This window comes from Pelodiscus sinensis, chromosome 28 (genome assembly GCF_052426305.1).
Source record: "Pelodiscus sinensis isolate ZL-2025 chromosome 28, ASM5242630v1, whole genome shotgun sequence".
NCBI lineage: Eukaryota > Metazoa > Chordata > Testudines > Trionychidae > Pelodiscus > Pelodiscus sinensis.
In genome coordinates, this window is record NC_143079.1 from 6,118,155 (window position 1) to 6,139,124 (window position 20,970).

General features: G+C 59.9%; 1 protein-coding gene across 1 annotated transcript; it reads right to left on the reverse strand.

Moving 5' to 3' along the window:
• Positions 1-8,426: 8,426 nt before the first annotated feature.
• LGI3 (leucine rich repeat LGI family member 3) lies at positions 8,427-20,169 on the reverse strand. Its single transcript, XM_075910816.2, has 8 exons — positions 19,519-20,169; positions 16,334-16,405; positions 15,992-16,063; positions 15,695-15,766; positions 14,541-14,612; positions 13,910-14,079; positions 13,599-13,763; positions 8,427-11,989 (listed from the first exon to the last, which is right to left on the reverse strand). Exons 1-8 carry the CDS (start codon positions 19,728-19,730, stop codon positions 11,172-11,174), a joined length of 1,653 nt encoding a protein of 550 aa, XP_075766931.1. The 5' UTR covers positions 19,731-20,169; the 3' UTR covers positions 8,427-11,171.
• Between the last annotated feature and the right edge of the window lie 801 nt (positions 20,170-20,970).

The following is a 20,970-nucleotide window of genomic DNA, read 5'->3' on the forward strand; positions in this document are numbered from 1 at the left end:
CTGCTCCTTAAAGGGGCCTCGCTGTGCCAGACCTAGGAGCGCAGAACGTCTCTGTACCTGCGTCTGTGGCCCTTCTACCTGACCTGGGGGGGGGGGTCTTTTGCTACCCCCCTCAAAAACTGATGGGCCCCAAAACCAGAGAACCCTGTGGTCCATCCAGCCCCCTGTCCTGTCTTCTGCCAATGCCCCAGAGGGAGTGAACAGAACAGGGAATCATCCAGTGGTCCCAGAACAGGGAATCATCCAGGGACACCATCCCTGCCCATCCTGGCTCATACGTATCGCTGGACCTAGCCTCCATGGATTTATCTAGTTCTTTTTTGAACCTTGTTAAAGTCCTGGCGTTCGCCACATCCTCTGGCAAGGAGTTCCACAGATCAGGAATTTCTGTGGGAGGGTGTGCGCACCATGTGAGGGGCTGGTGGATGCCCCGGCCCCGCAGCCCTGCCCTGTCCTTGGCCTCACTCCTGGGTGGGGTGGGGGAATCAGACCCAGCTTTCCCCTGGCCAGAGCACGGGGGAGGGAGGCTGGGGCAATGCGCCACTGCAGTCTCACACTTACTTCAACGGCCATGGGGGGGGGTGCGTTTGTACCTTCCACACACACACACTGCCGCATACGGGCCTGCACGTTGACTGTGCGCTGCATGAAGAAAAACTTCCTTTTGTTTGTTTTAAACCTGCTACCTATTCGTTCCATTTGGTGACCCCTACGCTACGTCTAGACTGCAAGCCTCTTTCAAAAGAAGCTTTTTCGAAAGATACTTTCGAAAAAGCTTCTTTCGAAAAAGAGCATCTAGACGACAATCAGTACTTTTGAAAAAGCAAGCTGCTTTTCCGAAAGAGAGCACCCAGGCAGTCTGGGTACTCTCTTTCAAAAAAGCACCATTTGCGTTACATAGCACCTTTTTTCGAAAGAGCACTTTCGAAAACAGGCGTTATTCCTCGTAAAATGAGGAGTACCGCCGTCGAAAGAAAATCTTTTGATTTAATTTCGAAAGAACACAGCTGTAGTCTAGACGCAGGTGAAGTTGTTTTGAAAAAAGGCTACTTTTTTCGAAAAAAACCTGCAGTCTCGACACAGCCCCAGTGCTTACATTATGGGAACAAGTAAATAATATTTCCCTATTCACTTTCTCCACACCAGCCATGATTTTATATTTCATATCCCCCCTTGGTCTCTTTGTTTTAAGCTGAAAAGTCCAAGTCTTTTTAATCTCTCTGCATTTGGCGCAGGTTCCAAACCCCTTGTTATTTTTGTTGCTCTTTCCTGTGCCTTTTCCAATGCCTGCTTTTGCAGAAGTGAGTCTGTAGCTAAACCCAAATCATGGGTCCACAGAGCCAAGGATGCACCCGTGTCTCCAACCCTAGAAAACTTTGGCACCTCCTAGCAGTGCCAGCACTGAGCCATCAAAAGCCCAGGTGTCGGAGGAGTCTCTGGGGGAATCTGGAGCCGCAAAAGCAACGAGGAGTCCAGTAGCACCATAGAGATGAACCAATTTATTTGGACATTTTGTGGGCAAAAACCCACTTGGCCAGATGCAAAAAACCGGGGTCGGCCTCCTCCCCTGGGATCCTGAGTTTTTAAAGCTATCATTCTCTTTGGTTGCCTTCTGGCTTTGGAGCTGGAAGGGTGCACTCGGGTCACCTTTGCAAGCGTTTCTCCCTAAAGAGAAACTAAAAAGTTACTGCTCAGCAACGGGATGTAAATGTGCCCGCAAAGCTAAGCACTGGTGTAAAGATTTTGCTGATTCAGGACCAGAGATTTCGGTGCCTTGTGGCTTTAAGGAAGGCTGGGCTGTTGCCAGGCAACACCAACTGCCGGTTTTTAAAAAGCAGAAGCAGCTTCCTCGAATTGCCAGGGCAAGGGCGAATCAAGTGACCTGGGTGGCAAACCCAGTGCTGGCAGTGACGCCTCCTAGGAACTCATTGCATGCTCTGTGCCTCAGTTTCCCCTGCGGGTGAAATGCAGTCGCTGTTTACCTGCCTCCTTGTGTGGGGTGGTTTAATGCATTCATGTCTGCGAGCGCCTGGGACATGAACAGAGCCAAATGAAGGGGCCCAGAGTTAGTCATGAACTAGAAGACTTACTGGGCGTTGCTGGGGTCCTTCAGGGCAGGGAGGTGTGCGGGGCGCAGGAGTCAGAGTTGGGGGTTGGGTGGGGGCTGAGGACAGGGGGCTGGGAGGTTTGGGGGTGCAGGAGTCAGAGTTGGTACCAACCCCCTTGGGGTACTCAGCCCCAGCTGCCAGCTCCTGGGGTGGCAGGGTGTGGAGCTACCTGGCCCTGGCCCTGGCCCCAGTCCCAGTAGGCCATCAGCGGGCGGGGGGCCGGCTCCGGGAACAGCGGCCCTGCAGTGAAGATGTCTCTGTGAAGGGTCTTCCTGGATTTGAGTCTCCTGTCACACTCCTGTAGGTGAAACGGATGAGAAAGAAAAGTGAAACTGACCAGCTCGAGGGTGTGTGTGTGTGTGTGTGTGTGTGTGTGTGTGTGTGTGTGTGTGTGTGTGTGTGTGTGTAGGTGAAAGGAATGAGAAGGAAAAGTGAAACTGACCAGGGTGTATGTGTGTGTGTGTGTGTGTGTGTGTGTGTGTGTGAGATTCGCCTCCCTCCTCAAGTGCATAGAACCAAGCCAACCTCCCTCTGTTCCTTCGCGGATCCCTCCTTCCAGCCATTCCTGCCAAACGCCCTTCCAGGAACCGGCCTAGATCCTCAGCTGGGGTCACTGACTTCAACGGAGCGACAGGAGGTTACCGCTCAGGCCGGGTCCTACACCAGCAGTTTTCACACTTTTTTTCTCGTGGCCCCGTGGAAGAAAATCGTTGATGCCGCGACCCGACAGAATGTGACCAGCGTGTGGGCTGCGGCGTGGGGCTGAGGAGGAGAGCTTTGGGGTGCAGGCGGGGGCTCTGGCTATGGGGGGGGCAGGGCTGGGGCAGGAGGAGCTGACCTCAAGCGGCACCCGGGCAGCGGAGGAGCTAAGGCAGCTTCCTGCCTCTCCTGGCACCGCAGACCCTGCTGCGTCCTAGAAGGAGCCGACAGCAGGTTCCCAGCCAACGGGAGTGAAGGGTTAGTGCTTGGGGCAGGGGCAGTGCGGAGCCTAGAAGCTGGGCCTGTTGCTGGCCAGTTCATCTTGGACGTCATCTCTGCACGCCTACAAAGCACGTGCAAGCGCAGGACTCCACAAACAATATTTAACCGAGCGCGGGGCCTCGGCTCATCCCTGACGTAATGGCAAACCCACCAGAGATCGCCAAGGGGTGAATCTGACCTAGGATGTTTATTTCAGAAGAGTCCCCTTTAATCTCCTCCGTACGCCTGCTGCAGCAGATGCCCAGCTGGTGTAAATGACCCTGGCATCCCTACGGTCAGTAGAGATACTCCTGCTCATACCCGCGGAGGGGCTGGGTATGTGACAACAGGGCCCTTACGGCTCGTGGAGAGCCAGCGCCCCCTCGGCTTAAGAAGAGTGGAAGCCCCCTCTGTATGGCATTCCCACCCTCTCTCCTGCCCCGACAGAGCTGGGGTCTGCAGAGCTAGGTCACTGATCGCTCTCTGCTATGAACGCGGCGTCCGAGGGCTGGAAAGGGGAGCCCCGAAGAATTGGCCACCGTGGCCTTCAGTGTAGATCAGTGTTTCTTAAACTTTTTAAGACCGAAGAACCAAAGAATATTTATTTTATGAGGAACACCAAGGATTTTTTTTTGTTGAGCAAAAAAAAAAAGGACCAGGGAAAGTCATTGAGCAAAAAAAAAAAAAAAAAGCGGCCATTTTGAACTCTGTTCCCCGGAGCACAGTTTGAGAAACACTGTTGTAGATTATGCTCCATGATGGACTGCTAGGCCGATGGGATTTCCTGGGCCTGTCCTTCTCAGGGTTGTAGTTGTCCACAGCGAGAGTCATAGGTGCAGGAATAGAGGTGCAGAGGGGTGCAACAGCACCCCCCGAATTTGCCCCATGCCAGCATCCCAGCTACCAGCCCACTCCTGGGGGCCCTGCTGCTGCCTGGAGTCCCAGCCGCCAGCCCTGCTGCATCTGGGGTTCCTGGCCACTGAAGGGGTCGGCCCCAGGGCCCTGACCGCTGGGAGCTTCACTGCAGGCCCTGGCGTCCCACCCGTTGGCCCTGCGCCCAGGGTTCTGCAGCCACCCCCAGCTGTTGCCCTGGCCTGAGGGGGTGAGGGACATGCACAGGGTAAGGTGCTAGGCACAGCCTAGCACCCCTGCCCTAAAATCTGTTCCAGCTCCACTGGCGTCGGTGTGTGCGTACATGGGGAGAGGCATGCTGGCAGGGAGGGGTTAATATCGCCCCAGCGGAATTTTCCATGGGCGCTTTCCTGGCACAGGATTTCGGCCTCCCGTTGTACAGTGGAGCCCTCGGGAAACCGACGTGAATGAACCAAATGATGGCTCAGCAGTTGGCCCTGATATAACCCCCGGGGCTAGAGCAGGCCGGCACAGCGCTTTCCCCCGGGCTGGCTCAGAGCCAAACAAGCCTCAGAGGTCACAAGCCTCCGGCACAAAAACCCAGGGAAGGGAAACTGGCCCGTTCACCGCTTCGCAGAGCAGAAAATCAATATCGCCCATTGGGAGAGCTCCAAGCGACGCAGCTCCCCCTCCCCACGGACGCTTGCTCCTCTAGGCCTCGGGGATTCTTGAGGAAGGGAGCATGGACACGAGACGGTTTGTTGCCACGGTGCCACTGGGGGCTGGAGCGCACGGCTTACGAGGAGAGGCTGAGGGATTTGGGCTTGTTTAGTCTGCAGAAGAGAAGAGTGAGGGGGGATTTGAGAGCAGCCTGCAACTTCCAGAAGGGGGGTTCCAAAGAGGATGGAGAGAGGCTGTTCTCAGTGGTGGCGGATGGCAGAACAAGGAGCAATGGGCTCAAGTTACAGTGGGGGAGGTCTAGGTTGGAAATTAGGAAAAACTCTTTCCCTAGGCGGGTGGGGAAGCACTGGGCTGGGTTCCCGAGGGAGGGGGTAGAATCTCCATCCCTGGAGGTGTTTAAGTCCTGGCTTGACAGAGCCCTGGCTGGGTTGATTGAGTTGGGGTTGGTCCTGCCTTGGGCAGGGGGTTGGACTCACTGCCCTGAGGTCTCTGCCCGCCCTCGGATTCTATGAGTCTATGGATGTCCGTTTGCCTGTTCCACTCTGAGTTCTTTGGGAACCACAACAGGGCTCCGTACGAAACCACAGCACCTGGAGCGCATCGGGTGGCTGTTTGGCCCGTCGGGGAAGGCACTTGACGCATGCACACAAGTAGCGCGTGTGCATGTTCCAGCACTCAAAGGAAAGAAACAATCTACGCGGGATCTGATTGGTGGATGCAAATCGCATTTTGGCCAGGGCTCCCACAATGCAGCGGGAGAATGACACAAGATGCGCAGGGCACGGAATGGAAAAGAAGGCGGCTGTAGCACCAGGCAGCGGGAGGGGCTGCCTTTGGGCCGTGAAGAAGTCAAAAGGGCACCCAATGTAGGCACTTGTGTGTAGTTCTCGGGCAGTGCTAGAGAGATGCCCAGGTTCTTGTGGGCCACACAAGCAAAAGGCGGAATGGCCTTCCGGTTGGAACGCAGCCCTGGGACTCGGTAGATCTAGCATTGTCAAGTCTTGCTACAGCTGATGTTTTCCTTTACGCAGCAGCCTCTGGAGTCATAGGATTAGGTGAGACCCATGCCTTGCCCTAAAAATAAAAGCAAGTTCCGGGCCCTATTGGTTACAGAGAACAGCTTGGAAACGTGACCTAAGCGCACCCCAAAACCAGTGGACAAAGAAAAGGAGCCTAAAGCGTACTGATATTTTTGGAAATCTCATGATTTTTGAAGGCTTGCAGATGGAGATTCTGTAGCTCCGAGTTGTACTCCTCGATCTGCCTCTGATCTTAAGGCCCGGTGATCTTTCAATGCCAATTAAAATCTATGGCCCCAATTCACCAAAGCATGGGCTTCTCTTTAAAGTGAGTGGGATTTAAGTACAGGATTAAAGTTAAATGCTTTGCTGAACTGGTGAAGTACTCTGTGCCTTGGTTTCCCCCCCATGCAAAGGGCGGATGATAATCCCTACCAAACAGGGACACCGTGAAAATGTACATGGCAAAGGAGGAGAACATGCGCTGTTGAGTCTCTCACATGATCACAGTCAGATTGTGGTGCCTAGACAGTGACAGGAAAACCGGGTTGTGAGAAGGACGTGGCTGGTGTTTGATCGCTGAGTGGCATCGGTAGCCAAGTCGCCTGCACCCTGGTATGTTTGGAAGGCTCCCATATCAAAATAATAGGACAGCGTCCCAAGTAACAGCCCCCTGCAGCGCTGGCATTGCACATAAGCGTGTATTGGCTCATGCCCAAAGGATCCTGATGTACATTATTTTTATATCAACGAGCAGTCCTGTAGCACCTTAGGGTACGTCTACACTAGCTCATTAGTTCGAGCTAGGTAGGGTAGTTAGGGCAAGCGGAGTTGCAAATGAAGCCCGGGATTTAAATATCCCGGGCTTCATTTGCATGTTCCCGGGCGCCGCCATTTTTAAATCCCCCTTAGTCCGAACTGAACTTAGTCTGAACTCTTTAATTTCTGCGGGACCGCGATTCCTCCTGGATGTGACAGAGAAGACGCCCGTTATACCGGGAATTAATTTGACCTAGGAGCTTTACGCCCAGCAAGCAATTCCCCTTTCCGTTGGCCAGGAAGCTGTGAGCCCAGCTGAATGGTGCTATTCGGGGCGGGGGGAAGGGCGTGGTAAACTCGCCTCAGTTCACACGGGATTTAAGGTAGGCTCAGGCCTGGGGCATGGGGATGGAAACACAGGCAGCCCCGGTGAAAGTCCATCCCTGGTGCAAACGGGAGGCAGCCCTTGTGCTCGTTAAGCCTGGGCTTTCCCAAGGGACTCGCTCTGATAGGTGGATCCTAGCTCCCTTACAAGCCCCATCTGGAAACACCAGCCTAGAGGCAGCTGTTTGTGCAAAGGCGTTACGGTGCACTATGGACTCAGCCCTGGGGTGGAATCGGCTGGGACCACCCAGCTCCTGGGGTGATCCCGTTGCCACCGTGTCTGAGCCGCTGGTGTATACAGTGTCCTGGTGCGCTGAGCCTGCCGTCCCGGTTCTTTGTCTGGGGAAAACCCCGCGGATGTTTTTCCATGGTACAGTCTGATTGTATAAGACACCGGAGAAGCCCCTTCCTCCGGGTGCTGGGGTGCGGGAGGGGCCCCACGCCATAATCAATCCTATTGAATCAAATGGCTGTGGGCGAAAGCTAAAGGTAGGCTGGGCTTCCCCAGAGACCGTCCCTCTGACTGTCCACCTGTGCCAGCCTCTGTCGCTGATCTGTAATCAGAGGCGGTGGGGGCTCTATGGGACGAGCCAGTTTGGGGAAATCACCGTGGGCGGCTGGGACGACCAAACAGGACCTGCCCCTTGCTCCGCACAGCCGCCTGGCCGGCCGCGAGAGCCCCAGCCAGTGAACCCTTAACGCACAGACACAACGACTGGGCCAGGGTGGATGGGCGTCCCCTTGATTTCAAGGGGCTTGGGGTCGGGCCTTATAACAGTAATAATGACCAATGGGGGGGCTGTTCTCTGTCAGCTGGCGTGAAGGGCCCCGGGCTGCCTCTCAGCCCCGTCACTCCGTCAGCTGCTTGCGCAGGGCCAGGCCGGGCACTCCCGGTCGTTACAGCGAACGTATTGCCTCCTGACGCGATTCCTGACGGCACCCGGCTCCCGCCTGACGGGCACGATGTCAGACAGAGGGAAGGGGCGTCTACAGGACAGTGAGGGCAGGGGTAGTAACAGAGGGGTGGACTGGACTGAGTCAGAAGGTGTCTGTCAGGCAGGAGTTTGCCCCGTGCGCTGGGTTGGACGTGTGGCTGACCCAGAGTTCAAAGGCCGTCCACGCACGGCTGAGTCCCCGCTGGCAACGTGTCAGATGCTAACGAGGGCGGGGGGGGGAGGGGGCGGGAGTCCAGCTGTGACTTCCTGGCCATGTTTCTATACGCACCCGTGGGTGGCCGTCAGGGACATTTCAGGCCAGGAGAATCGGCCCAGCTGTCCCCTGGGGCTATGGAAAGAGCATTGGGCAGAGGCAACGACAGAACCCGCAACCTTCCCCCTCGGTTGGGGATCCAATGGAAGGGGGCGGTTGGTGTGTGTGGGGCCAGGTATCTTCTCCCTGAGCCTCCTTCCTGCTCACCAGGGCCAGGGATTAGTGGGAAGGAAATTCTGGGATTAAGGAGAGGGGGGATTAGGAGATTGGGGGAGGGGGGTTCGTGCCGGACCTGGGCTTCGGAGGGGGGGCTACCCCGGGATGACAGGGAGAAGACGCCAGGTTTGTAACACCCTCGTTAGGCTGTGCATTCACACCCCCGCAGACACACCCCCAGGCGCTAGCCCCGGCCCCACCGCCCGGTGGGTGGTTCAGACAGAGGCCGGCAGGCGTCACAGTGTGTTTATTTTTGGAAGCATTTCCAGAGAGCTTTGCACGTGGTTACACCTCGGAGGCAGAGAGCGCCCCGCTCGGAGGGGTTGGGGGAGGGGGCCGCGTGGCCGAGAGGGGGGGTCCAGGCCAGAGGAGGCAGCTGCTGAGAGAACACAGGAAGGGGCCAGGCCGTCCCGGCCACCGGTCCCCAGCAGATGGCGAATGAGCCTGCTCCTTGCCCCAACTGCGGATGGGGTCACTGCACCCTCAGAGCAGCCCCCCCCTGCTCTGCCCGAGGGCTGCCTCTCACTCCAAGGGGGAGGATCCAGGAGCTGAGGGAGAAGGCAGCTTCGAGACGGGGGCCCTGCTGCTCAGGGGTGAGATGCTGAGGACAGGGGAGGCGCCCTCGTGCCTGAAGAATTCAAGCCTCATTCTCCATCAGGGAACCCTCACCTGCTGACCACCCTTCCTTTCCGGTACCCCTGCTCCCAGGTAACTGCCTGCCCTTCCCCGTGACAGCCAGCAGGGTCGGAACCAGGAGCCGGCAGCGCTAGAAACACAGGCATGTGGGCCAAGGGGATGATTCCTGCCGCTAGCGGCAATAGTAGGCTTTTATCTCCTCTGGGAAACCACGCTCGCAGGCAGGAGGTGGCGACCCAGAGCCCGTCCTCGGCTCTTCCTGCTCAAACTGGTTGAGGGAAAGGAGGGACAGAGACCCAGAGCCTCAAAGGTGCCTCCCGCTTATTGATTTCAATAGGAACGAGGCACCTGAAGGATGTGGAGGACAGGAGCTGCAGAAACCAACTGCAAGAGAGGGGGCTAGTCTGTGCCTCGGCGGTACGGCCGCATAAGCAGAAGGGCAACAGGAAACAGGAGCCCGGCGAGCCTGCCAGGGGATGAAGCACCTAACCAGCTACCAGAGGTACTTTGCACTGGTGTTTCGGACCCACCAGAAAGCTCCCTTCCCCCACTTTGAGAACTTGGCTGCACGAGGCCCGGAGATCCCCGCGGAGAGGGGATGGGAACAGATCCCTCCGGTGTCTGCCCTGCGAGGAAGTGAGATGGGGCAGGGTCGCGTCCCCAGCTCAAGGAAGGTGTCAGCCCACTGGGCCCAGGGAACCAGCCCCCACTGTCCCGGGGATGCGCAGAATCACAGAGCCAGCTGGGGCCCTGGCTCCCAGCCCCCGTGAGGCGCTAGAGAGCCAGGGGCATTTTGCAGTGGGTGTCACCCATGTGACTCAACGGCCAGGCATTCGGGAACCCCGCGGCTTCCTCCTCTCCAGCCCCCCTCGCACGGAGTCCCTCCCCTCCCCCCGCCCGGGGGCTATTTAACCTGAGCCACGTGCGTGCACACCAGACGACCGGCACGGCAGAAATCCCCTCCCTCGTCCCGGCCGCACAGGCGCCTTTCCCCGGAGCCGCCCAGGCGCCCCGCCTGACAAACCCACTGGTGCAGAAGCAGCCGGATTGTGCGCTGGAGCGGATGCACTCGATTTCTGCTGTGGCCTTGTGCCTGGGAGCGACATGTGCACTAGTGCATGTTTTCTGGCCCTGGATTTGCACACTGGGACATACGCACCCGAGTTCACGGCCCGGACCTGGGAACTAGCACGCTCTTGTTAGCTTTTCCTGTGTGCAGATCACAAAGGAGGGTGAGCAACAGTCCCCCCACCATTATACAGAAGGGGAAACTGAGGCACAGCACCTTACCCAAAGTCATGCTGCAGGTCAGAAAAAGTGCCAAGCCTAGAACCCGGGTCTCCTGAGCCCTGGTCTTTTGCACTAACCACTAGACATTGTTACCCCCTGCAGCTTGACAGACAATGTCTGAGGGGAAGCAAAGCAAGTCAATGGAGTAAAATGAGGGGGGTACAGAGGGTGCCACTCTACTTCCACACGCTCCTGGCAGGCCTGGAAGGGCAGCTCCCTGGGCCTGCTGGGACCAGCTGGGCTGCCCGTACCCCTGGGCACACCTCTGGGCAGCCCTCGACCTGGACGCCGGCTGCGGGAGCCGACGGGGGTTGGGTGGAGGAGCGGTGCAGCCGCGCAGAGCCAGCCCTACAGCCTGACCGTGGCGGAGGGCTACAGGGCTGCAGGAAGGGCTCATGGGGAGTCACGCCAAGGGACTTCCTTCTTCCAGGCCGGATGGAGGGGGCTGTAGGGAGTGGCCGGGTGATGGATCCAGGGGTGTCTGTGTGGGTGGGGGAGGTATCACGGCCAGGTGCACCGTATCTGGGTTCACAGGTCAGACCGTGCACACGGGTGGGGGGAGGGACGTGTGTGCGTGGCTGTGCACCGGCCTGGCCTGAGGGTGCACACGGTCCATGCCCGGCGGGGTAGGGGGCAGGAATGGAAGACTCTATGCAGGAGAGGGCAGTGGGGGCAAGGGGCGTAGTAGCCAGGTGTGTTTGTTCACACGGGTGCACAGGGTGAACTAGAGGAATCCGGCAGGGCGAGGAGGCCGAAGGGGCACACCTGGGGTGCAGGCGGGAGGGACGGATGGGACACCGCAGTGTGCGTGCGTCCGGGTTTCTCTGTGGCGGGACAGCTGTGGTGCAAACACGCACGGGGACGAGTGCACGGATATGCACGTCTCTACGGAGCTGGGTCTACCCGGGGAGGGGCAGGGAGTGCGCAGGGGGCCGACGGGCCGAGCGTGGCCACAGAGGGGAAGCCTTAGGCTGGGGAGCAGCGATGCTCCCAGGGAGTTTGCTCTGCAGAGCGCCTAGGCGGGGAGGCAAGGAGCCGGGCAGGCCGTAGGGCCCCCCTATAAGCTGAGATCCACCACCACGTGCCTGTAGACCAGCGTGCTGCTCTTGAAGCTGGGGGCCAGCAGGAGGTCCATGCCCTGCACGGGGACGTAGCAGAAGGCCCGGGGCGCTTGGACGGAGAGCTCCTGGAACCGGACGAACTTCTGCTTCTCGCCGTCCCAGAGGTACACGTGGGTGAAGGAGAAGTCGCTGCCCAGCACCATGTACTGCCGCTGGGCCGCCAGGAAGGGCTGCATGACCATGGAGCCCCGCGAGGGCAGGGTCTGCAGCTCGGTGAAGTGCTGCCCCTCCCACCGGACCACCTTGGAGTCCCCGATGTAGCGGCTGAGGCAGAGGAAATGGTCCCTCTTGACCCGAAAGTGCTTGACCATCTGCACGTCCATCACCTCGCCCACCTCCCCCTGCGGCACGAACTGCTTCTGGGCCCGGCTCCACTGGTAGATGACGGGGGCCTGGGAGCTGCTGGAGATGATGAGCCGGGGCTTGCCCTCGCCCTCCACGTACTCCACGTCGGTGTCGCGGTGCCAGGGGTGCAGGGCCTGCTGGGAGTAGAAGCCGTTCTGGTGCCAGCGGTAGAGGCTGGTGGAGCCGGCCTTGGAGCTGTCGGCGATGGCGAAGTACCACTCGCCGTCGATCTGGAAGGCCTCGATGTCGTTGGGCTTGCGGATCGTCCTGCTGTCCATGTCCTGGATCTTGACGAACTTGTCCACGGTGGTGTCCCAGCGGTAGATGTAGGAGCCGCCGAAGAGCTGAGCCACCACCACGTACAGCTGGGACTGCACCACGATGGGCTTGCAGTGCACGGCCGAGTGAGCTGCGAGGGGGAGGAGAGAGGGGCTGAGTCAGCAGGGAGCATTCTGCGTGTGTCAGATACAGCCTGCACCGAGTCCATCCAGTCCGGGCTCTCGTCCTCCCCAGGGCTGAACCCAGAGCCCAGTCCGGGGGCCAGCAAGATCCAGTCCGGGCTCTCATCCTCCCCAGGGCTGAACCCAGAGTCCAGTCCGGGTGCCAGGGAGATCCAGTCCAGGCTCCCATCCTCCTCAGGGCTGAACCCAGAGCCCAGTCCGGGCGCCAGGGAGATCCAGTCCGGGCTCTCATCCTCCTCAGGGCTGAACCCAGAGCCCAGTCCGGGCGCCACGGAGATCCAGTCCGGACTCTCGTCCTCACCAGGGTTGCACCCAGAGTCCATGCCAGGTGAGCAGAGAAATCCGGTTCCAGCTTTTCCTACCAGAAGTGAAGGGGGCTGGAGGGTCCCTCTCCCTGTTGGCACTAAGACAGTTTTCACTTGTGTCTGTCTCAGACCCAGGCACTTCCTGGAGGCTGAGGAGAGGCGGAGAACCAGGACTGGATTTCGGTGCCCACCTGGAGGGATGAAGCCCCAGTAGAATAGCCCTGGAGCAGTTTCCAGTGGCCAGTGGAGGTAAGTGCCGGTGAGCAGCGCTAGTGCGCCTGCTTGCACACACACCACACACCTCTGCACACACCTGCTTGTGCACACACCACACACACCTCTGCACACACCCACCACGCATCTCTGCACACACCTGCTTGCACACACACCTGCTTGGACATACACGCACACACACACACACACACACACACCCCTCTGCACACACCTGCTTGCACACATGCTTCTGCACACACCTGCTTGCACACACATCTGCACACACCTGCTTGCACACCCACACACCTCTGCACACCTGCTTGCACACATGCTTCTGCACACACCCGCTTGCACACACACAGACCACATGCCTTGGAACACACCTGTTTGCACGCACACACCACACACCTGCTTGCACACAGACCACACGCCTTGGAACACACCTGCTTGCACACACATACACCATGCACCTTTGCACACACCTGCTTAGTGACGGGAATTCCACACCCTCCCCTAGAATGGGTTTCCCAGCAGGTGGTGGAATCCCCATCGCTGGAGGCCTCTCAGAAGAGGTTGGACAAATCCCCGTCAGGGATGCTCCAGGGTTACTTGGTCCTGCCTCCGCGCAAGAAGGGACCAATCCTCTTGCAGCCCGACACGTCTATGATGCTGTATCACTCACGGAGGCTCCTACCCGTGTGCACGCAGACACGGGAGACTCTCCCACGGACTCCTGCACCCGCACACCTGCCCCGGCACGCATGGCCTGGAATCGCAAGGGGCCTCCGCCTCTAAGCGCTGCACCGTGTACCCCGAGGGGGGCCCAGAGCGTCTCCGGAACCTGCCCGGAGCCACGCCAGGGAGGCGACCGTGCCCTGTGCTTTTCCCCGCGCCGTGAGACGTGGATTGCAAACGTCCACACCCCGTACTGACGGGGCCGGGCTGGTCCTTCTGGTCTCCCCAACAGCCTCCCGGCCCTGGCTTCCGGGGAAGCACCGGGCCCCGGCGGGACGTCTCGGTCCCCGTGGCTGCAGCTTACCGGGGATGCGGTCGAAGTCCCGCAGCTTGCGCTCCACGTAGTCCCACTTCAGGACGGTGCAGCTGCTGGCGCTGGGCTGGGCCAGAGCCACGTAGAGGTCACTGCTGTAGGTGAAGGGCTCAGCTGACACCGACTGGAACGGCAGGACCTGGTGCACCACGAAGTCTGGGAGGGAAGGGGCCAGGGGTGAGGACCTCAGTGGCCCCCCCAGCCCGCTGACCGGGGCAGCGTTACCTCCACGTCCAGGGGAACTGACCCCGTCCACCCCCTCCCCAGCCTAGGGAAGCCGGGAGAGCAGCGGCCCCGCCCACCTGTCGTGACGCAGTCGAAGTCCTCGAGGGCCAGGTCCCGGATGTTCTGCCCCTTGTAGCGGGCGGGGCTGCTGCAGAAGACGGCCGGCACCGTGGCGTTGGTCCGCTCCACCCACTCCGCCAGCCACTTGATCTGGCAGTCGCAGGTCAAAGCGTTGCCCCTGAGGTCCCTGGGCGGGGCGGAGGGGTGACAAGGCAGCACAGGTCACGTGAGCAACGGGACCCCGCCCCTCCAGCACCCCCAAACCAGCTGGGGAACCCCAGAGCTGGTGCTGGCAGCCCAGGCCTGGAGAAGGAAAAGGACCCAGCCCTGGAGGGAGCTGGTGTGCGGGGGCCCCTTGTGCCCCGTTCAAGAGACCCATCCTTCTGCTCCCTCCTGTGCTCTAAGCCCAGCCCCCAGGGGCGTGTGGACAGTGACACCCTCCGGCCCAGGCTAGGGAGCTGGGCGCTGGCCAGGACGGGGGGAGGCACCGGGGCAGGCAGGAGATCAAGGGGCAGGTTGCACTGCTGAGAAGACCTCAGCCCGGCCCAGAATCGAGGTCCCGGGCTGGCTGACTCTACACAGCCTGGAACAGAGTTCCCCACAGTGACCGGCCCCTAGTGCTGGAGGGAGACCGGGGCTGGGCCTTACAGGTCACTCAGGATGTCCAGGGGCGCGAAGATCTCTCTGGGCAGCGTCTGCAGGTTGTTGTTGGCTAAAGATCTGCAGGGGAGAAGAGAGAGACTGGAGTGCCGGGGGGCAGACCCAGGGGAGGGTCCCCAAGCCAGCACTGCCTGTGCCCAGTGACAGCCCCCGCCCCGACTCCTGCCCCAAAGCCAGAGAGGCGGGTTGGTCGGCTCCCTGTGACACTCACACACACGGACCCGGTGTACTCCTGGGCCGGGCAGGCCGGGCGTGCTAGCCCCAGTGCTGGGTGAGGTGTGCTGCGCTCCCATGTGCCTGCGAGGTGCGCCCTGCGCGCCCAGGGGACTGCTCATGGGAACGCCGTGTGCCTAGGGAAGTGCAGGGTGCTCTCTGCTCACAGCTCTGTGCAAAGCGTGCCGTGCCCATGGGGTGTGTTAGGTGCACTCTACCCACTGTCGCGTGCAAAGCGTGCCATGCCCACAGGGTGTGCTAGTTGCACACTACTCATAGTCCCGTGCAAAGCGTGCCGTGCCCACAGGGTGTGCTAGTTGCACACTACCCATCGTCCCGTGCAAAGCATGCCATGCCCACAGGGTGTGCTAGTTGCATACTACCCATCGTCCCATGCAAAGCGTGCCATGCCCACAGGGTGTGCTACTTGCACACTACTCACAGTCCTGTGCAAAGCGTGCCGTGCCCACAGGGTGTGCTAGTTGCACGCTACCCACTGTCCCGTGCAAAGCGTGCCATGCCCACAGGGTGTGCTAGTTGCACGCTACCCACTGTCCCATGCAAAGAGTGCCATGCCCACAGGGTGTGCTAGTTGCACACTACCCATTGTCCCGTGCAAAGCGTGCCATGCCCACAGGGTGTGCTAGTTGCACACTACTCACAGTCCCGTGCAAAGTGTGCTGTGCCCACAGGGTGTGCTAGTTGCACACTACCCATCGTCCCGTGCAAAGCGTGCCATGCCCACAGGGTGTGCTAGTTGCACGCTACCCGTACTCTCGTGCAAAGCGTGCCATGCCCACAGGGTGTGCTAGTTGCACACTACCCGTACTCTCGTGCAAAGCGTGCCGTGCCCATGGGGTGTGCTAGTTGCACACTACCCGTACTCTCGTGCAAGGCGTGCTGTGCCCACAGACCCAGGTCGTACTCACAGGTGTGCCAGGGATTTCAGCCCTCGGAAGGTGAATTTTGACAGGGAGCGGATGTCGTTGTTCTCAATGAACCTGCGGGAAGAAATGGGGACAGGTCACAGCCTCTGCTCCCGGACAGGGGGTGCTGCCAAGCAGCCCCAGGGACTCAGCTCCCCTTATCCTGGGGTGACCCCCCCAGATTGGAGACATCCCCGGGCTGGGATACAGCGACTCCCCCCGACCCCAACCAGAGATGGCACCTTCCCTGCAACGCCCCCAACAAGCCCCCCAGGCAAACCCCCAGCCCGGCGCACGTACAGATACTGCAGCTGGGAGAGGCCGGCGAAGGCGTCGTCCCTGATCAGCGTCAGCTTGTTGGAGTTCAGCAGGCTGCCAAGGGAAGGGCGAGACATCAGCTCCGGGGGCCGCCGTCTCCAGCCCCGCGGGGCCACGTTGGGGCTGCTGGGCTGGGAATGACACAGGGGGATCCCTCTCCCCCGTGGGGCAGCCAAGCCTCCAGACGCAGGCCGTGAGTTCTAACCCTGCCCGTGGCGGCTCGGCCCTGCCGCCTGGTCCTTCCCCGTGGCCAGGAGTGAACCGCCCACGGCCTGTGCCCCCCGCCCTGAGGCCCCCGTGCCAGTGAGAAACCCAGAGACGTACAGGAACTGCAGGAGGGGGAGGTGAGCGAAGGCCGCGGCTTTGATTTCGGTAAAGGCTGCGTTCACCATGGTCCTGCGGGGAAGGAAAGGGAGACAGAAAAGTTCAGGACCAGTCCAGGAGGAGGGTGCTAGTGACGGGGGGGGGGGGGAGTAACTTACATTTCCTACAGGTACTGTCCTATCGCAACCCACTGCAATGGGGGGGGGGGGGGAGAAGGGGTTACGATGGGACAGTCCCTGCTAGTCACATCAGCCCCGACGTGAATGTTTTCCGCCGGACCAGAAGTAACAACGGAACCCCGAAGAGGACTGGCAATGTAAAACACTGTGGGTGCGTCTAGACTGGCAAGATGTTGTGCAAAAACTTGCCAGCTGTCTCCACTGGCCGCTTGAATTTGCGCAAGAGCACTGACTTTGGAATGTACAAAATCAGTGCTTCTTGTGCAAATACTTTCACGCTCCCGCACAGGGACAAGCCCTCTTGCGCAAGAGGGCCAGTGTGGACAGGCACCTTAATTTTTTGCGCAAGAAAGCCCGATGGCTAAAATGGCGATCGGAGCTTTCTTGCGCAAAAGCGCGTCTAGACTGGGCACGGATGCCCAGTGGAAATCAAAAGGCTCCATTTCCCCAGAGCGACTGGAAACGCTCGGCAGCTCCTCCGGCTTGCAAAAACGGTCACGATTTTCACTTTGGGTGCTGATTCAGGACAAGGAAAAGGCAGAAATCTTGAAATCCCTGCGGGCGGGGCGGGGGGGGGAAGCATTTACTGCCCAGTTCAACCAGTATGTGCCGCGGAAGCCTCCCATGTCACTCAGCCAATGCCTTCAATGCTGGTCCACAATCCCCCTGCTCTCCCAGACCAGAGCTCCACCATCACTCAGCCCTGATCTGCAATCCCGTTACCCCACTCCTAGCTTGGTGTGTTCCAATGATTGCTCTGGGAGCCAGGCACGGCCTTTCCGGGGGCGGAGGATATCTGCCCTCTCTCCCTGGCAGAGGAGATATATTGAAAAAGCCTTCTCTTTTTTTGCTGTGATTACAGCCAGTGTCCCATTTTTTTCCATCCGCAAGCGGAATAAATTTTGTTCCACGCACCGAGGCATGTGCAGATGTGCACCACCAGGAGACACACAAACCTGGCTGGGGGCGCTTTGCTACTCAGCTGGACAGCACTGGCATCTCTCCAGAGTGGCCGCCCAAGCGCTCAGCTTGCAGAGAACACTGGTTCCAGCCCTGCAGCCCTTGGCACCCCTTCACAAGCCCATTGGCCCATTCCGCTGCGGAGCTGGCCGGCCTGGGACAGTCAGTGCAATCCGAGAACAAGGGCTGGAAAGAAACCGGCGGGAGCTGGGGAGAGGGGCGTGACGCTCAGTGGTTGTGGGTGGGGGTCGAATTGCTAATACAATGGGGGACCTGCCTTTGTCCCACACTCCCCTGCCCCAGGCCCTAGTGAGGGGGCTGGGAGGGCAGCGGAGCCAGCGGGTGCAGGAAGGGGGGGCCCCTGCAGACAATTCAAGAAGGGGGCCAGCAGGTGTCCAGGGGAGCTGCTTCCGGGGCCCCTATGTGCACACAAATCCCCCTGCCCCCCCCCCCCCGGCCCTAGGACTTGAACGGGTCAAGCCAGGGACAAGGGGGGGAGCAGAAATGGGGTTTGCAGCTGGGCCCAGCCCATCTCTATTCGAGGTCAGGATGGGAGCTCGGCAGGGGGCGGGGGCAGGCCTGATGCATGTCCTGTGCGCACACTCACACACACACACACACACTCACACGCACATTCACACACACAAACACAGATGAACACTCACACGCACATGCACACTCTCACACATGCACACACACACATACTCACACAGATGCACACTCACACGTACACACTCACACACGCGTGCACACACTCACACACAGATGCACACACAGAGACGCACACTCATGCACACTCACACACACAGATGCACACACACTCACACGCACACACACAACGCACCTGCACGTGCCATGCAGCAGATGCACACCCCAGACAAATAGACAGGGGCACCGCCCCACACACATCGAACACACCCTGAGCACAAGCCGCCCTTCCCCGCCCTGGCGATGGAAAAAAAGGTCTGTCCCAGCAGGGCCCTGCAGAGATCCAGCAGGGATGGGCGCAGAACAGAGGAGACTGCGTCTCGTTCTGCCCGGCTTCCACCCCGGCCAGGGAAGGGGAGACCCACGGGCGCAGGGAGGGGCGCTGCAAGGTCTCTGGGGGTGGCCCGATGCCACGGCAAAGGGCCCAGTCAGGACCTAGTGCTTAGTGAGAATCAGCTGTGATGAACACAGTGGAAGGAAAGGGCTGCCTAGGGCTGTGCTGGGGAGCTGCCCAGGAGGTGGCAACACAGGGAGAAAAGTGTTTGTGTCTCCCTCTCCCTACACACACGCACACGCTTACTGCCCTTGCACCAGAACACGCACACGCTTACTGCCCTTGCACCAGAACACGCACACGCTTACTGCTCTTGCACCAGCATGCATACACACGCTTACTGCTCTTGCACCAGAACACGCACACGCTTACTGCTCTTGCACCAGCATGCACACACACTTACTGCCCTTGCACCAGCACGCACACACACACTGCTCTTGCACCAGCATACACACACTTCCATTTGTGAATACATTGAATTCATTTGCACAACGCACACATCGCACCTCTGTGCACGTCCCGGATGATCAAAGACTCCCAGGGTGCACACGATGTGCGGGCATACAACCCCCGTCCCCGTGCTCACGCAGCCAGACGTGCACCGCCACACACACCGCCACAGGCCACGCGCTAAAAGAAAACGACCCCCACCCCGAGGGGCAGAGACCCCCAACAAGGCCGTGCAGGCGCGGTGATCTCATGCAAACTAGCAGCTCCAGGATAGTCCCGACAACCTGCATGCACCCAGCGGGTTATTACTGAACACACATCACATAGATACCCCCTGGAATCCCCCCGTCTGTGTTAGCCAACCCACAACCACCCCATCCTCTTGCACCCCCAGAGAATGTGCTGCCTTTTGGGGAACCCCCAAGAGCATCAAGGACCCTCAGCCCGCAGATACCCCCCGCTTTCTCCCTCACCCCAGCAGAGGCTCCCCTACCCCCCCGTATCCCACCCGCGATCCCCCCTGCCCCGCTCCCGGCGGCTCGGCCGCTACTCACAGGGAGATGACGTCTGGGGGCAGGTTCCTGGGCACCGCCTTGGCGTCGATGCAGAAGGCAGTGTCCCGGGTGCAGGAGCAGCTGGGGGGACACAGGGGCAGCTTGGGGGCTCGCTTGGAGCCCGCCGGCAGCCAGAGGTAGGCCAGGCTCAGCAGGAGGAAGGCAAGGACTCGCCCCCGCTGCATCACTTTGCCTGGCTGCAGCTCAGCCATCGCCCTGACCTGGCCTCCCCCACCTCCAGGAGAAGAACCCCCCCGGACCGTTGCTTCAGTTCTGCCCTGGACCCCTCCCGGCGCCCCTGGCCTGGCTGTCAAGGCCGGGAGCTACAGCCAAGAGCCGGAGCAATCCGGGGAGCGAGGATGCTACAGTCCATCTTGCTGCTCTGCAGAGCACCACACTCAGCTGCCAGAGGGGGGGTGGAGCAGGAGTGTTTTGCTGCCGAGTGATTCGTCTAAGTTCTGTCGCTGCTGGGGATCTCGTCGGTGCACGGGGAGGGCGTGAGCCCATTGTGCACACTAGGGTGTGCACGAGTGTGAGCTGCCCGCACTCCCGCGCTTGCAGGGGTGCACGTGCTGCACGTGCCAGTGTGTGGGTGTGTGTCCCAGGTGTGAATTCTGCGTGCATGTATGAACACATACGTGCATCTGTGCGTGCGAAAAGTGAAAAGACACGTGCAAGAAGGCTGTGGTAATGTTTGTAGCGTGTTCGTGGCAATGTGGTGTGTACACAAATATAGGATGGTGTGGGTCCTTCGCAGGTGCGGGGGGTCTACCTGATGGCGCATGCCTGGATTGTGTCTGGATGGGACTGTGAGCTTCTGTGTGTTTGTGTGTGCTTGCACGAGCCTGAGCTTGCTCATTCTGTGGGTGCTTGTGTGCCTGTACAACTGGGCTATGCATGTTCTGTGGGTGCATGTGTGGACACATGCACGGAGGCCGGAGCACTCGTGTGCGTGAACACGTGTGCACGTGCACGAGTGTGCACCGAGTGCTCTTGTGCGTATCCGGAGTGCAGGGTAGGGCAGTTACCACACAGCCTCGTCCGCTGGCTTCTGGCCCTCGCCGACTCACCCTCCCCATCACGCCCCCCCCCCCCACACACACACTGAGGCCTGCACCTGCAGCAGGATCCTCCCCGTGAAGCAGGGGTCACCAGCTGCCCTCCCTGCTCCCTGCCTGCCCATTTCCTTCACCTCTGCCCCGCAGCATTCGACCTACCGCCGATCCCCTCCCCCATCGCCCTGGCAGCCACCTCCCCTGCCCCCCCCCCCCGTCCCACACGTCCTTGCGGAGCCTCCTGGATAATTCATGACGAGCGGCGAGCGGCACCAGCCAGCAGTGGCTCCGGTCCCAGGCACGGCCGTCTCCTGGCTCCACAGAGGCAGTCTCAGCTCTGCAGCTGGCGCCCCGGCCAGGGCACTGACAACACACAAACAAGGGGCTGGGGGACCGG